At 34.1% G+C, this 18845-nt stretch overlaps 1 protein-coding gene across 4 annotated transcripts in view; it reads right to left on the reverse strand.

Annotated features, from left to right (window-relative positions):
• LOC121410588 (GRIP1-associated protein 1-like) overlaps nt 1-18568 on the reverse strand; it is a 40760-nt gene extending 22192 nt beyond the window's left edge. For 3 of the 4 annotated variants that reach the window (XM_041602773.1, XM_041602771.1, XM_041602770.1), the window contains exons 1-14: nt 18442-18563; nt 14145-14211; nt 13076-13137; nt 12570-12596; nt 11616-11723; nt 11008-11164; nt 10650-10701; nt 6999-7171; nt 6318-6416; nt 4091-4192; nt 3512-3561; nt 2345-2393; nt 885-955; nt 126-205 (exon numbers count right to left, since the gene is read on the reverse strand). In XM_041602773.1, the coding sequence (XP_041458707.1) occupies nt 126-205; nt 885-955; nt 2345-2393; nt 3512-3561; nt 4091-4192; nt 6318-6416; nt 6999-7171; nt 10650-10701; nt 11008-11164; nt 11616-11723; nt 12570-12596; nt 13076-13137; nt 14145-14211; nt 18442-18483 (1139 nt within the window). In that variant the 5' untranslated portion in view covers nt 18484-18563. Of the gene's footprint in view, nt 1-125; nt 206-884; nt 956-2344; nt 2394-3511; nt 3562-4090; nt 4193-6317; nt 6417-6998; nt 7172-10649; nt 10702-11007; nt 11165-11615; nt 11724-12569; nt 12597-13075; nt 13138-14144; nt 14212-18441 lie in introns of all 4 variants that reach the window. The other variant, XM_041602774.1, reaches the window with a different exon arrangement.
• Nucleotides 18569-18845: the final 277 nt, after the last annotated feature.

Genomic DNA, 18845 nt, shown 5'->3' on the forward strand with positions numbered 1-18845 from the left:
CAAACTTGACATAGATATCTAGCATAGACATGATCCAAGTTGCATAACAATAAATTGGGCCCACAGATGTATGTCATATCTGCCTTTCTCATGAAGCATAGGTGATAGCATGACAAGAAACTTACCTTTCTTGTTTCTTTTTGGTCTTTTCTGACAATTTTTGTATCTCCTCTTGCAGGGTTAAAATTTCTGCCTTGTAAGATTGCTGTACAAAATAAAGTATCTGGAAAATTACTGAACTTATTTTTGTTTATGTTTTAAAGTAATGTGTACACAATTTCAAAACTTTAGTATCATTAGATTTATAAAAACATGTTATATATATATATATATATGAACTGTATACCAATATATACAATAAATGAAAGAGTGAGATGAAAGTAATATAATTATGTAACAATTCATTGCATTGACCACACATTGTTTTGCCATCTATCAAATGGTTTCATTGGTCTAAACTCTCATTAAAGCTGTAAACCAAGATTAAAAAAGACATAAAAGAAAATATATCTGTGAAATACAAGTTTAATAACATTGTAAACAAAAAAATGTTTAATTAGTTATCCAGTTTTTTAACACAGCTTGCCTCAATTATGAAATTATAGGTGAATTTTATTAAAGAAAAAAAAGTTCTTAAGTTTTTCACAAGAACATATTTGTATAAATGAGTTTCATTGCTAATTTGAACCTTTACCTACCTGCACAAAACATGCTTTAGCAAATAAGCACACTCCGATGTAGATTTTAAAACAAAAAACAATCTAATGACTAAGAAAAATTAAGAATAAAATACAAGCCATTACTTTCTTCTTCTATCTCATTGTTTTCACAAAAAAATATTTATGCTTCAGGCTATAACAGAAACATAACAAATGTACACATACCTCACTGTCTTGAAGTTGCTGTTTCAATATTTTGTTTTCTTCTTGCTCTGTATCTACTCTCAACTGTAAGTCTAATAAAAAAAAAAAACACATGTAAATAAGGATTCAGATTTCGGATTTATTTCCAACAGAAATGACATAAATATTGATACAAATCATTTACATACATTGTAACAAATATTTATGATACAATCAGTGTCATTACAATTGTATTAAAAACATCAATAATTAACATAGAAAGATATATGCAAATATGGTGCATGTTGTAGACAAATTATAATATATAATTTAGATTAAAAAAGGTATCTGTGGAAATGGCATTATACAAGCATAGCTTGTATAATGTGAACCTCCCTAAAGGAAGAGAAAAGAGGGAGAAAGAGAGAGATGCAATGGTTGCTATTTGCCTACGGAGATTTACTGAATAGATTAAAAAGAACAAGATAATCCACAAAAAAAGACCAAAAAAAAGAGTAAAATAAAACGAATAAAACAAAAACAGGACGACAAAAGTAAAAATAAACATAAAGGAAACAGGAAGCATTGCAACCGAAAATAGAGAATAAACAAAATAATAAAGACTGATAAAAATAACTTGATGTCTGAGAGGAGATGATAATGAGCGGAATTAGTAATGAAGACCTCGGTAAGATTTAAGTAAGAAGTTTTTCCGTTTTCTTTTAAAAGAATGTATGGAAGGGCTGTTTTGTATGTTATTGTCGAGGGAGTTCCAAAATCTACGGCCATCGAACATAAATGTACTCTGCCAATAAAGTTCTAAAACAAGGTAAATGAAATTCGTTGGATTGCCTAGTAGGGTAATTATGAAAAGACCGATTAAGAGAAAACATAGAATCAAATACACATGGAATTGTATTTTTGTCAAATTTAAACATAAATTATCCTAAATGAAATAAGTATAGGTCATTTATCTTCAGCAATTTGCTAAAAAAAATAGTGGGTCAGTGTGTGAACGAAAAGCTGAATCATGAATAATACGAAGGGACTTTTTTGCAGTAATAACAGTATATCTAAAATGGTTTGATGGGTGCTGCACCAGGCAAGTATCCCATAATGGATGGTTTCATACATGTGATAACTTTAGAAAATTACATCTATTGCTGCAAAAATGCTCACGTAATTAGAAGACATTAATATGGCTACATGAAAAAGAAAAGTTATTTCTGAGTCTTGTTGAATAAAAACTTACATTATGGTACTTTATTATCAAATAGCAATTACCATGATAACCAGGACCAAGCAGCACTAAATCAAATGATTCCATGATACTTAATTCAAAGACAGAGTTTATGCAACTGGAACCCAATCTTTCAAAATTATGCAACACTCAAAAACAAATAAAATAAAGTGGACACTTTTACAGAATTTCAAAAACCCTTCGGTTACAAATTAAAAATACTTTCATTCACTGCACACATGAAAATCTTTACAATACCTACCATTTATTTCTTTCGTTTGATCATCTATTCTGGACATATTCAGATCACACTGTTTGAAAAGAGCAAGAGAGATAGAGAGAGACACAGAGAAATTAAATCATTTATAGCAAGACTTTGAGGGAGGTATTGAAACTTTGTGTTTAATGCATTTTAGATTAACATTTTAGACAGGAATAATCACCTATTCTTAGGATTTAATGAGAATTTTCTGACATTTTTATACCATCCCCATCACAGATGGTAGATCGCTAGTGCGAGTGCCACTGAAATGGTCAAATATACCGGAACAATGGTACAATTTCAAATATTTTTCTAAATTTACTAGGTCCGAGTCAGGCTCTCAAAATCTATGTGAAGGTAGCCATGCTGCTCCAACAAACAAAATTGAAGTTGCAGAAAAATCTTCTTAAAAGGATATAAAAATATGTGGAAATCAGCGAATCCACAAAAAAAGTCATGCATGAATGCCACAAGGGCTAAAACCCTTTTGGTCTCCTATCAATTTGGTCTAGTTGCTGGTTGGTCTACGCTACACTTGGTCTAATACATACTCAGTCTAATATCATTCAGTCTATTGCCAAGTAGGTCTAATTACTACTTCATTTACTAATTATCTTTTAAGTTCATCTAACTATATTTACTAAGTGGTGTTAGACTAATGGGATATTAGATGAAACGGGTATAGCCTATTAAACTGGAAATTAACCAACATGGTAAATAGGATTCATAGAAATTAGACCAAATTCATAGTAGAAAAACTAGTTGTAGATGGACTAGGAAAGGAACATCTATGATAAGATGTTTCTTTTTATATTCTTATACTGACCTGGATGGAGGTAAAGGGGTGTGGGAAGGAAGACCTGTGAGTAATGGTAAAATTACTTATCCTTTTCCAAACCCCGGCAGCCCCTTCATCTCTATTCCAGGCCCTTTGTAGTATGTCACGTGTATCCTATTGTTTATGTAATTTGTATTGTATAATTCATGTCTTTTGAAATGTCGAATAAATGATAATAATAATAATAATAAACAGAAAGAAGGGAAACAGGGATAGACCAATCAGCAATTTACCAGTTTCATTAATTTCAATTTAACTACTGAATTACTTTAGCTTTTTACAAGCCAAAGTATCTGCTAAAGAAATAAAGAAAAACAAAATGCTCTTACTGGTTCATTTGGTTCTGCAAAAGAACTTCCTCTGCTTATTCTTCCTTCTTCTATAAAACCAATAAAAGACAACAAAAGAGAAAAGTATTACAAGATTGCAACACAAAACTGACTAATGATGACAGGCCTTATTTCTGCATCATGCAATAAAACAATAAAGTAGGATATCATTGCTAATAAAAATGCTGTTGCAGCCATTATAAGTTAATTATTCACAACCTTAAGAATAATAATAAAAAAGAAACCCTCTGGTCTATTTATTTATTTTTTTGTAACTGAAAGAGCATTATCTCTGCAAGTTTTGACATGTTTACCTAACAGCAACTTGCCAAATCAAGAAAGTTAAAAAAAAGGTCTTCTCCTCATAAAAGAAAGTACATAAATCCATCAGCATTATAGAAGAGAACTAGAATTAAAATTATAAAACATAAACAGATACAACATCGCAACTTATTTCAGGGTAAATAATCTTCACTCCAACCGTAGCCATCAATACTTGAATATTCAAAATTAGCTTTTTATAAGTTTCTCCTATTCTCACACAAACTCTTGACTGAACCATGAAAGAGAGGTACCTACCTTTGGATACCATCTTGACAAAGCTCTCCATGTTTCTAACAAGTGCACCACTAACTCTCTTTTTCAGTTGCTTAGCATGTCCTTGTAGTACTGTCATAGGATCTGCAACAAGAAATGCAAGTATTCCAATCATATTACTCTCATACACAAACTTGTCAGTACATGGACACATCCATGATCTTTCATTTCATTTTATAACTAAAAAAAAACATTACTTTGATATTGTACAATGGAAGATAAGGACAGAAACAGAAATAGATTTGTCAAAGTATAGTAAGTCACACAATATAATGCTGACTTGATATTCACATTAGTTCTAAAGGAAGAAAATTGGTGCTTACAATGGCTAAGCATTTAACTCCTATCTTAAAATATGAAATTGAATTTATAAAAACACTTTATAACCTGTGTTTATAAATAGTAAGAATTTGGTAAGCCTCACCAATATTCCTCAGTCTGAACATAGGAAAGTTGGTACAAACATGTAATGAATGCTCCTATTCAATGAAGTGTAACTAGTTGAATGTGTGTATAGAGACAATTTAAAACAGGCGATTAAATTATGTATGCTAAGAATATTGCTAAAGTCAAAAGCCAGTTACATGATAAAGGGTAGTTTCAGCATTGATCATCACTTGTAACGATGAAAATTCACTGTTATGCTGATGACATCATACCATAGGTAATAATGTCATAATGCATTGTTAATAGTTGGAGTACGTGCAAAATAAGGGCATTTCCACTCAATTTTTTAGATCATATGCAGTGATCTCAGAGCAAAATCTAGATCCTAGTATAACAAGCACTCAGGTGAATGTTGAATAACCCTTCTTCCTCTCTATCTCCCTTTTTTCTTTTTTCGTATCTCTCTTTCTCTCTTCTCTTTTTTCTTCTATTTTTCTCTATCTCTATATATCCCTCTCTATCCCACTGCTCAGTACCACTGGTTGGATCTATTATATTTTGACCATTTCACGACATTGTTGTATATTATTGTATTTAACAGTATTATAATGTATTATTCCAATCTATCTTCCTCTCTCTCTATCTTACTGATTGGTACCACGTGTATGCATCTATTAATTTTTGAACTTATTCATAATATTGTATTTTGGATATTTAATGCTATTTCCATATATTACTAGATCGAACAGTAAAAGAATGTGATTTACCACCGCACTCGTATGATCTTATAATATAAATTTAACCATGGACCTACTACAAATGGACATTCAACGAGAGCATTTTATGGCCACCACCAGTTTCCAGCTGTCAAATTTGCAACCACTTAGTTAACTTTCTCTTTATGCTGTTTTTACGAGGAGCGCCCGCGGCGATTGTTTATTCAATCCCTTCTCGGCCTATGATGGTCACCGAGCAATCTCTGTCCCTCTTTCGACCAGATACGGTCATGTAAGTTCGATCGCTACAATAAGGGAAAATCCCTTCATTACCTATAATACAATGTGCAATTTATTTCCGGTTTTCAAAACATTATTTCAAGCTGTCAATATTGTGCAATTGTCGTCTGATCATCAGAAAAAAATCCAATTAAATTTCGCCAATCTGGAATTTTGCACCCAAATGCAAATGAACTTCTGATCGAGGTAAGCGCAAATTTCGACATCAATATTGTCCTAACAAGATGCATTTTTCGGTCAAATTTTTACTGCTTTTTTGCTGTAGATATTTTGACCTGCACAATGATGTCGATGCATTTTGTGAGAGGTTGTTAGAAAAAAAAATATGTTTATTGAAAAATATGTTTATGCACACCCGTTTTCTTGTTTCCGTGATGATTTTTATAGCGCGAACGTATGCTGCTGTGTGTACTGCTATAGAAAGTAAACGAATAACATCATAATGTGTAGGAGCAGCACACAATAGATCTCTGCTGTCCATCAGTGACAGCTTGTTTTATGATTGGCTTGATGTGCGTCAGCTGCCAGCGCTCTGTTTATTAAAAGATATCTTGATTGTCAAATCATAATTCTATCTTGCAAAGAATTTCTTAAAGAGAAGTAAAGATATTGGGTTTTTTTATTTACCGTTTCAGATTTGGAATAAAAAACAATAATCTCTCAATTTCAGGTGACGATGCAAACTAACCACTCAATAAAAACTCAATATCAACTGTCAGCAAACTATCCACTATCAACTTTCAGTAAACTATCATGCACAACATGCATTATGGGCTTGAATATAGCTGGAACAGAATCATACAAACCTTTTGGTTCTATATCATCATCAAAGTCACTTGTAACAGCAGTAAGCTTCAGGTCTTCAATAAAGGCTTCAAATTCATCATTCAATAAGTGGTTTAACTCTGTATACACAACACAAATATCAAACTGAAATAGAGCACATGCATATCAATGTAAACGACTATTGACATGTACATTTCATGCTCACAAAGAAAGTAATTGCCTGCGAATATTCACATATCAAACATATCTTTGAAATTGAAGAAAAGAGTAATGTATCACCTGAATGAATTCAATGTTTTCCTTTCAAAACACTAATACATTTAAAGAAAGCATTTGCCTTTGATACCAAACTTTACAAATAACGTACTGCTTTGAAATGAAATAAAGAAAAGGAAACATATATACATATGGGAATAGAATGAGTAGAATAAATGCTTTTTTTCAAAACCACTTTTCGTGCAATTTTCAAATAAACAAACTAAACCATCACAACAACTGGCAAAACAAGAGAGTCTCAATTACATGTTTCAATAAAGTTTTAAATATAACAAATATTTGTAATAACTATCAGACACATTCAGCGCTAACTCAATATTGAAAGCCATTTCAGAAGGACCGCAACCACAGTTACTATTTGTACCATGAACAGGATATATAATGAGAAATGAATATTACAATGAAGCAAACAATATGCATCTCACCTGCTTCAACAGGAGACTGTTGATCTGATACAGTCCCATCAGGTGTTGATATTGGTATCTCTTCCATCTGTTCTCCTTCCTGCTGGTCTCCTGATGCTCCTGTTGGAGTGGGACGCTCCCCTAATAACCTGGTATAGCGCTCTTCAGCATCAGCACATGCTTGGGTCAACATGCTGGAGGTAACATGGGTGTGAAGAAATTTGTAAGATTAAGACAGAGTCATGTCTTGCTGGAACACCACAAACATTTTGATGATATCATATTCCGGAAATGTTTTTTTGGTGTTCAAACAAGATAAACGACAGGCAGCAAATTTCATGCTAATAAAGTTATTGTGAGAGTAAAATGCTCAGTATTTCTTTTATTTTACATTTCTCACAGTATTATTTTAACCTATGGATGTCAAATTATCATGCTGTATATTTTTTTCTTCATTTTCTTGTCTTGTCTTTACTGTAAAGAGCACTTTGCGATGACAAATAATGCATGATATTGTAGCTTCGTTTGTGGGAGACATTGTAGATATCAGTAATTCTGGACAGTCAACTGAAAAGGTAATGTACGTCACGCTTAGTAATCCTACTTCAGATTTAATTAAACATGGTTTGGAAAATAATTTTGTTTCATTTTTAAAATATTAGTGAAGAATTTCAGATCTTGGGATCATGAAAATTAAAGGTCAACTCCACGACAGGAAAATGTTTATTTGAATCAAAAGAGAAAAATCAAACAAGCATAATGCTGAAAATTTCATTAAAATCTGATGGAAAATAAGAAATTTATAACATCTTAAAGTTTGCTTTTTTTTCAAGAAAGGTCCTATGCGCAATTCAGTGACATGCACAAGAGAAGGGACTATGATGTTCCTCACTATTTCTTTTGTTTCATTTATACAATATTCCAATTTTTTTACAGATTTCACAAAAAGTACCAACCACAGGAATAAAAATTTGTTTTAAACGACATTGAGGAAAAAATTATGTTTCATGTTTCAGACAATAAAAAGAAATAGTGGGTGAATGGCATAATCAGTCTCTTCATTTGCATACAGACCAGGATGCCTGTGCATATAACTGTTGTGTGAAATTAAGCGAAACTTTAAAATGTTATATTTTACTTCTGATTTTGTGCTTGCTTGTATTTTTCTATTTTTATTCAAATCAACTTCTTGTTGGGGTGGACTTCTTCACATCATATATCAAGCAGAATACCAAATTCACACTAATAAGACACCGTCAGAATGAAGAAAGAACAAGTTTGACATTATTCAAGCCTAATTAAAATCTGTAAAAATCTTCATGCTGCAGAATTTAGTTGTATGGCTTCAGATCATTAAGTGATTTTTTTTTCCACACATAAAAGCCTGTTTCCACTGTCACAATTTGCGTCACGATTGAAACTGGTCATAATCGTGAAATAACCAAAGTGATTGTATCAGATCGGTTGTGGCAATTGAGTTGATTGTAGAGAAATTTGGAATGGTTCAAATTTGTTCACGATCAGCTATGAAAAGCCAATCGTGGCATTTGTAACGGATCGCAATGACAGTGGGGACCAGGTATAAGGTACACAATTTGATTGGCACCAAGTAATTTGTCATTCCTTATTCAGAAACTCATTGCCTATGATCATTACATCAGCATTATTTGTATACTCTCAAAAACCAGTAGCCTATGATGACTTTCTCAGTCACAGCACCTTTCTTTGGTATAATTTACCATTGAAATTTGATAATTATAACGCCATAGACACCTTCAAAACAAACCTAAGTCATAACTTTAAAAAAAGTGGAGTGCCTCTGGCAGTCTCGCCTGCATTATGCGATTTTATAGAATGGATGAGGAAATCCCTGCAAGCCGATTGGTTGAGAGCTATACAAAAATTTTTGCTGGGCTGCATGAACGATATCCCGATAATCAAAACGATATCCACTGTAAACAAGCTATCGCCCGAAAAGGTCATTGGGAAGTCATTGCGCATGTACTGTTACGCTTGTTTACGTCAAAATTTTGAATTTTCGATCAAGGCAGAATGAATCAAATAAAGGATGCAAAATGATCTGTAAGTACAAATACGGTACCGTAATTGTCATAGGGATTAATATTGCCTGCATACTCCTTAGACGAGAAGTCCAGACATACGACATAACGTTAACTTTGTTAGATCTACTGCCCTGGCCCTGAGCTGGCTGTGCGCAGCCAAATCTCCATTGCAGGCCCAGGCAGCCGTAGGCACTGGCCCCCTGCACGGCCCAGGGCATATAAACACAGCTATTGGAGGTCTGAGCCTGCCTCATAGATCTAGTCAATGCAAAGCTGTATCTGGCATTTTGGGTATAATAATGCCTTTGTGCCAACATATTATCAAGTTAGGCATACTCGTTATATTGTCCAGGGTTATTAAAGGGTCTACATTACATTTTGGAATTTTCATGCATCCGGTAATAAATCAAGAGTTTGGTAAAAAAAAATCATGCGTCCGGTATATTCAATTTACCGGACGCATGAAATTATCATGCATCCGGTAAATCATTAATTTTTGTGGTTTATTCAATGAATTTTTCCATTCCATAAAACAGATGATGCATGGGTTTCTTTCGTGGGTCAGTGGAACTGTGTGCACGTGCTAACTTTGGCGTTATGGTCTAAACCAATTAAATCACACCAAAGTTACCTTGTGCACACAGTTCCTACTGACCCACTCAACCCATGCATCATTTGTATACAATATAGCAGCAGTGCTGACTTTGAAAACAGCTCTAAATAATTATTCACAAAAAACACCATTCATATAACAATATTCTATAACGTTCATTGACCATCAATGACACTTGACCTTGAGCAAGTGACCCACGACTTGTGCAAGATGAGCAATTATACTGGATTACCCCTATATCCACATTTCATTAACTATATCCATAAACTTTCAAAGTTATGATAGTAATTAAACAAATATACCAACTTGGCCAAAGTTCATCAACCTTAAATGATCTTTGACCTTGGTCATGTGACTTGAAACTTGCACAAGATGTTCAGAGATACTTGATTACTCTTATGTCCAAGTTTTATGAATCAGACCCCTAACTTTTCGAAGTTATGATGGAATTCAACAAATACCCCCAACTTGACTAAAGTTCATTGACCTTAGATGACCTTTGACCTTGGTCATGTGAACTGAAACTCACACAGGATGTTCAGTGATACTTGATTACCCTTAAGTACAAGTTATATGAATAAGATCCATATACATTCGAAGTTATGATGAAATTTCAAAACTTCAGTTAAGATTTTGATATTGATTCCCCCAACACGGTCTAAGTTCATTGACCCTAAATGACCTTTGACCTTGGTCCTGTGACCTGAAACTAAGGCAGGATGTTCAGTAATACTTGATCAACCTTACTTTCATGAACTAGATCCATATACTTTCTAAGTTATGCTGTCATTTCAAAAACTTAACCTTAGTTTAAGATTTGATGTTGATGCCGCCTTCGGAAAAGCGGCGCCTATACATGTAGTCTCACACTGCTATGCAAGTGAAACAAAAACTCAATGAATACATATACACATGAAATATTATTTTTAAAAATTCCTACATTGTTTTAAAAGATAAAACAAAGCAATAAATTTGAGAAGTGTAATCATTACTCACTTTACATTTTGTCTCATTCCATTAAGTTCATCATTATATCTTTGTTGAGTACCTATAATAAAGTTATGAAAAATATAAAAACTAAATCATATTAAAAATATATAATGCATGATTGCAACACAGCAAGAATGCAACCCCTTTTCAAATATCTATTGAACAGCATTATAACCAACAAAACAGCAAAATTAATTTAGAAAATTGTTTTTAACATTTCTTTGTTCACAAAGTCCCCTACATAAAATAGAAGCAAACTTATGAAATGGAGCAGTGAGTCCTTAACATTGTGAAGTTCCAACATATCTTCTGTTAGCTTTAATAGAACCATGCTATGAACAATGTTTGGCCCTTCTTCACTTACTGGCAAGGTTTTTCTGTAGAGCTGCATTTTCAGCTTGAAGTCTTCTGATATCATTCTGTGAGCAAGCAGAGGGGCTTCCATCGACCACGTCATTGGCACTTTGACTCTTCTTTAATGTACTGACCTCCTTCTCTAACTCTTCATTTGCTGTACAAAGCTGAAACAATTCAAAACTTTCACGGTCAGCTCACAAAGTTACATGGTCTAAGGAGTACTTGTATTTTTGTGTATTAATATTACAAAGTACTCATGTAACATGACCAAGGAGGAAAATATGTTTAATGCAGTTTGTTGAGCCATTCCTGAATTTATACTTTGCAACAACTTACTCCAAGATCTAAAGGGAAAAAATTACAGAGCGAAACATTTCCAATCCCCTTGACCAAGTGTAAAAGCCTAGTCATAATTCATTTCAATCAATTCATGTCATTCTTTCATCTATCACTACTGGTTTTAAGGTTCATTCAATAACAAATATGCTCATGACCAATAAGAACACATTATTTCAAGAGTTTATAACAGTTAGTAACTTGCCATTGATAAGAAAATCAAGGAAAATGGAATCGATTGTTAGGGAAGATGATATAGGAATTGTATGTCATCCTAACCTTTGAGAGCTCTTCCATAAGAGTGGAGTTCTGGAGGCGAAAGTCCTCTTCCTGGCTCTGGAGCTTAAGCTGAAGGCCATCATTCTCCACAAACAAGGCTTCAACATCCTATCACAAGAAAACAAGGTTCATGCAAGGTGTAGGGTTTCTTTTGAGAACTACATCATAAACAAGTTTGTGAATGACATGGATCATGTATCATTGAGCCTGAGAAATTTAGAATACATCTATAATTGGCCACAACGTAACAACAAAGGAAAAAAAAAGGCAAAAGCGATTTTGTGTCTCGCCCACTTATGAAAATAACCAGAAATATCGTGATTTGTGAGGGCATGCAACAGAATTGTATCGAAACTTCATTGTGAAATGACTGAGATTGAATAACACTTGTCATAAGAGACTTGCATGTAAACTTTAATGTTGACCAGAAAATGACCTCTGACCTTACCATGTGACCTTTGACTGCAGCAAAACATGCAGGTCCCCCAAGTACATCTAACATCCAAGTTTGGTTGAAAAGTGACTTACGCTTGCGGAGTGGTGTCATAAGAGTCTTGCATGTAAACTTTAGCCTTGACCTTAAAATGACCTTTGACCTTACCATGTGACCTCCGACTGCAGCATAACATGCAGGAACCCCGAGTCCATCTACCATCCAAGTTTGGTTGAAAAGTGACTTACGGTTGTGGAGTTATGTGTCATAAGGTTTGTGACGGATGACAGACGACATTTGGATCCCTAAGTGAGTCTCACCTTCACCTCTGGTGGGTGAGACAAAAAAGGGCTATTAAAGTCAAGGCATGTCTATCATCATTAAAATTCCATCCCCTACATGTATATCATATGCATGTATAATTAATATCAATTTCACCCCAAAAGTATGTTCTTGATCATTGACTAAATTATGCTCAGTTAAGTTGTTTATAAGATATCAATCATTCTTTTTCAACTTACCCTTGCCTTTTTGCTCTTGGAAATAACCTGGAAAAATAAGATTATTACTGTACATGTAATTGTTCACTCATTACAAAAGGCCCCATCAAAATTAAATAGCAATGATATTTATTATCTTTTAATTCAGTTCACATAATAAGGTCATAATTATATAATTATGTAAGGTTGGAGGGTTGCATAGAACTCAAGCATCAATGTATTTGCATTGGGTACATCCTTAAATCCATTTTATAAACAGGAATAGCCCCCCCCCCTGTCCTCCTGTAATATGCATTCCAGCTCATTCAGGTATGATCAGAATTCAACAGACCTGAGAGTGATCACTGTACCTTTCAGCTCTATATTCAACATTATTAATTCAGAGAGAGTAGAATAAAATTAGTAAATGTAGTAAAAATAAAAACATACGTGAAGCACAAAAAAATGTACAAATCAACCCCCCCCCCAAATATAAAGAAATAAATAGTCTACAAGTCACTTTATAAGATTTTTTAAAAAATATATACCTTGTTTGCCTTTTCAAGCTCTTTCTCATTTGCAGCAGAAGTTTGCTTCAATTGGCTCAACTCTGAAAAAAGAATTATTTACTCATTAACTTCAAGTTTTAATAAAATATTTAAATGAATGAAGACAATAACTTAAAAGAAATGAAAATATCAATGATCATTTAAAAATGATACTCAACACACATTTTACTAGAATAAGAGTCCTGAACACTAATGTAAAATCTTTATAGAATAGTAAATCAAAGTAAGTTTATTACATTTATTTTGAAAAAAAAAAGGTTGAACATTTATTTACAGATGGGCAATTGAGGTTAGTCGACGGGGCTGAAAAAAAAGTTGCTGAAACTTCAAATCTTTAAATCCATTAAATGCCATTTTTTGCCCTTATTTCCGCAAAATAATGTTGAATCAACTGGATACTACCAGAAAACGAGAAATATTTCCATCTTTCTTCACTCTAAAAGATTTACTTTCAGTTGAGGTTAGACCACTGACAATCAATGTTAATATATGAAGGAAATGTATGCCATATACTTGTAAAGTCAACAAAAATGTCACATTTTTATAGACATATAAAATATATTTCATGTTGATGGAAAAAAATCCCAGAAGTTATAACACCACTGATTTTGAACTTACGCTGTTAAACTCATTTTATAAACTAGAGAAAAAAGTGGGTAAAAGCAAAAGTGCACTGACTTGCCTAATGACTCCATCTTGATTTAAGCTAATTCAGACATGCTTTTCTAGTTGAAAAAAGCAGGACAGATTTTGGTTGCCTCACAAGAATATGGCATTCAAGTCCAACACTTACACATTGATCTTAGAAGTGTAATATCAACTGAAATTGATTTTTCAGACTCAAGAAAGAAAGGAATATTCATTATTCATTGATCAGTTAACAACTAAATCAAATACAATGGATGGTTAAACGTCCTGAGTCAGCTCTATCAAAATCATCATCTTTTGAATTAAAAATTTCAAGCATAACAAAACATTAGAATTTATATTCAGCCACAATTTTCGAATGCTTCTCCAAAAAAGATTTTGTTTTACAGCTAGTGCTTACCATTTTCTAACTTTCTTGACTGATCTTTAAGCTGATAGTTAGCAGTTCTGAGTTCCAGTAACTGATTCTAATTGAAAGAAAACATAGAAACAAATTTAGAATTCAACAAAACTTTGCTGGTACAATATTGGGACACATATATAAAGTGGTGCTTAAAAGTTAGTGAACCCCACCAGAAAATGAACATAGTTTAAAGTGTTCAAATTCTGCCAATTTTATTGAGAAGTCAGATAAAATATTACATTCAATAAAGTTTCTCTGGGCTTGCCAGACATTGTAGTGTAGTTGTCTACATTCAACACTTAGCATGAAGTCTGAGCATATTTTGCTGTAGGGTTAACTAACTCTCTAGCAATGCTGTAGGGTTAACTAACTTTCTAGCACCTCTATATACTATTAAACAACCAAAATTATGAACTGAGGAAACTTAATCAGAACTCAAACATGTACAAATAGTGCCTGGAAAATTAAGATATTCTTAATTCTCCTGCACTTGTACATACAGCATATTCATATGGAAGAGAAACATTTCTAACAAGCTGTTGATTTTATTTCTGCACAATTTCAATGCAGTTGACTTTTTCTTGTTTTTTGTTTTTTTTCTAAATCATTTTGAAGATACAATCCTAAATTTGTGAGAACATAAATAAACTCAGAACAAAACCACAGATTTTTTTTTCTTTTTAGCACATCTTTTGGCAACCCTGCTTCTTGAATCTGAATCTGCACTGTACTCTGGAAATATAGTGCAGATTCCACAGTTTAAGGGCAAAATTTGACTATTAAACAGAATTCTAGTGTTGATTGCGACTTTCCTTAGGTGAGTGTTAGAGCTTTTGTTTGTGTGTATTAATGATTTGGTTTGTTTTGTTTGGGATTCTGGCTTGTGAAAGTGAGTTTACTTTGGCGGTCAAATCCAGAATCTCTGCACATGTCAAACTTAGTGTGCGTTAGATCAAATTAATGTGCAAACCTGTTAGTTCACCATCTGCAATAATCAGCACTCTCCAACCTTCAATTTTGTCACCCCCCAAAAAAAATCTTACTCATATTGTTTTGTGAGAGGAAAGTATCCACGAATCCTCTCAAATCATCTTCCATTTTGCCTGCTACTGCTTCCCTCAGGCAAATAAACAAGATCTAATATCAACGCACAACCCCTTTTATTTTGATAAAAATTATCACCCTCACTTTCAAAATGGAATGATCGTGATCAATTTTAAAATCTCTATTTTGATACCAAATATAGCAACTTAAGCGGAAAGCTTGAGCAACATGGATTGCTTTGTGGGGGCATCTCAACTGTCGCCCAAGAAAAATGGTGATTAAATTTGTATCGTAAGAGTGTGCGACTCAAACTTTGAAAGGACTGAGGTAAACTCCTTTTATTTTGCTGGATCTTTTAACCAAACATTGCAACATTTCAGGGAATTACTCTAAGGACTGATATCAGATGCTACAAGACATCTTTCAACATTACAAATGACTATAAAACCATTCTGGTTCAGGCAGTGCCAGTGACAGGTGGGTGGCACAGCAGAAGAAATGCAGATGGCGAAATACATGTAAGATACTGCAATCCATGTTTAAAACTTTACCCTAATCTTCATTCAACAAACATTAAGTGCGCAGACATGGGATCATAATACTTTTGGTTGATTATACATGTACTTAAACTAGATTAATGACATAATTATTTTAATTAATGATCCATGGGCCTGGACGCTGGTAAACATGGTATGAGTAAAACCCCAAAACATCGGACGGTTCAACATATAAGATGAAAATGACTTCAACTCCCTCCCCACAACAAAAGGGACCTGCACTGGTGGGGGACTTGCATGCATGGGATACATGAACATACCTGCGACTTGCTGCTCAAAAAAATATTCCAAGGGTTAAATAATCCAGGGGTAAAATCCATGATTTTGATTTCCAAAGATTCTTATGACCCTTGCTAATTAGAGACTCCAAAAGATCGATGACCCCCCAAAAAAATCTGAAGTGGAGAGTAATTTCCGCCAGAAATATTGCTGACAAGATCGCACAAGTTCAATTTATTGCAAGAAAATCTGCAAATTCAAACCCTTCCAAATATAGCACTCTCCCAAACATCAGACATATTGGCCAATTAAATTGGAAATGCGTGCTTTTGACACGCCCGCGCTCGTTTACAGAACGAAGTCACCCACAGCTAAGCGAAGACATCCAGCATTTAGAGCCAAAAGAGGTCAGTTTGGTGAGTACATAATTATTATTTACCAATTTCTATATCAAAATTATTGATAGCGATAATTAAAATCAGGAATTGGCGCAGCTGATACAAGTTATCAAGCAATCAAGCAATATCAAGTGATACTGATCGCGGCGCACAACTTTACGTGCCTGATATTCAGTAGAGGAGCACGGCCAATATGGGAGACTCTCTCCAATAAGGGAGACAATCTCCCATATTGGAGACTTGCTTTGCAAAAGAACAAAAGAAACAACACCAACAAAAGTATGATTTTTTCCACCCAAACTTTTGTCCCACCGAGGTCAGAAGCCCATTTGTTTTGTGTGTGGATGACAACAAAAATCCTTATAAAAACAAAAGTAGACGGTGAATTTTTAAAGTAGACGGTGAAAAGGGGTGATATTTCATGAGGAATCTGCTTATCACATTTTATTTGCCACCAAGGTAATCCTTTTTAAGCAAATGTAAACAAAGAAAATTGGTCTCCAAAACTGGAGACTGTCTCTGAAATTGGATACCAAAATTCTTTATGAAAGTCTCCGATATTGGAGATTATCTCTCTCATGGGAGACAGTCTCCAATATTGGCCGTGCGCCTCTACTGATATTTGAAAACTGCTTCCGATATTTTGCAAAAAACTAGACAGGAATAACCGTCGTTTCTGGGGATTTATTCAACAATTTCTGACATTTTACTGTAATCCCCATTTACCGACGGTAAAGTGTCCGTGTGGGCTCCCATTCGTTATAACACCAGCACCTTTGTCCGACCAGAGTCCAAACTTTGGTGTAATATTTCACATCGAAGTTACAATCTAAGGATGTGAAAACTAAATATGCAAAATATTTGATTCTTCTATTTTCAGATTATTTAAACGATATAGATGAAAATGCATGAAAATGATACTTTACCGATGTTTAGTTGAGTACGACCCAGGAAAACAGGTCGAAATGGCAGCCAAACTATGAAATATTTACAAACGAACGGAGAGGGCGTCAACAATGTACGAATGTGATATCGATATTGCATTCCACCAGCAAGGCAATAATACCATACGATACACTCACCAAGACAAACGATAATAGTTATAATCGCGATATATCGAGACATTAGCGATAATGACGTCATTCAAGATGGCAACTTGTAAGAGAAACCGTCAGGTCAGGAGAAAATGGCTTAGATGACAGATTTCTCAATCATCCAGTGGATTTTTTTTATATCTCCGGTCCAAGGTATGCAATTACTTAAATTGTTTGTATTTCCCTGATAATGTATGTCATAATTTTCACTCAAAAAACAGTTTTAAATCGCGATCTATAAAACGCTAGTTCACTATACGTTGTCTGTAGCCACGGACCCCGCAGCTTTTCAGTCTATGTATGGTGAGTGGAGCCAACGCAGTTCAGCGGAACAACCAAAATACAGAGACTGAAGCTTTTGGTCTAGCAAAAAACAAGCTTCTGGTAGGAGGTAGTACTACCTCCTAGTAGGTAAATAATTTCTGTTTACCATATTTTTTACAATTCTATTTTTATGACATTAAACATTAAATATTCAACATTTGTAAATGTCTTGTATTTTTGTTCTGGTCTAATCATGTGCTAATTATGATTTATGCTTGTGTCCGAAGACTTTAAAGAGCAAGACAGAATTCAGAATCCGATATATTTGGGCATTTTACTCTATTCCTGTCCAGCCACAGTGACTGCACAGCAAAGCAAGCCAACCACAGCTCAAACTGTATCAAGGACAAGTAATAAACTATACCCGGGGATTTAGCTCCTGTTCAATTCGAATATCTGTATCACATGATCGTGATTACCCCCATTGGATGTGTGTGCAGAAATATGGCATGCGTCGGTATTGGTAATGGCCTTACACATCGATCATATATAAGTAAGAGTCTAACATAAACAGTTACATAATTAAACTCGATTTACTCAAATGCAATTTTTGGCTTCATATTGTATTTTGAGAATGAAAATTCGAGATTTGTAAATACGAATAAAGATATCAGTGTACATGATTTGCAGTAAATAATATAGAAAATTGACATATTACCTGCATTCGTTGGAACTCATCGTCCGACAGGGACTGCGCCATTTTTCCCGATTGGCCTTCACAAAATCTAATATGAGTGGTACCCACAGCCACAGCATGAGCAGCAAGCTAGCGAGCAACAGTACTGGTAAGCTACAATAATTTTCAAGATTGTGGATAGGAAATTTCATTTCGAATCCGCATTTTTTTTTTGGGGGGGGGGGAGAATGTCAGAACCGTTTACTCTCGGGGGGGGGGGCAGAGACCAGAAAAGAAAGGGAAAAAAAGGACAGAAAAGAAAAAGACAAAATAGGGGGAAGAAGAATTGAAATGAAACAAAAGATAAAAGAAGAAAGAAAAGAAAAGAAAGGAAAATTGAAAACTGCTAAATACGATCTAACGGGGAAAAGGATGGATGATCGGTA

Source organism: Lytechinus variegatus, chromosome 3 (assembly GCF_018143015.1).
Source record: "Lytechinus variegatus isolate NC3 chromosome 3, Lvar_3.0, whole genome shotgun sequence".
Lineage (NCBI taxonomy): Eukaryota > Metazoa > Echinodermata > Echinoidea > Temnopleuroida > Toxopneustidae > Lytechinus > Lytechinus variegatus.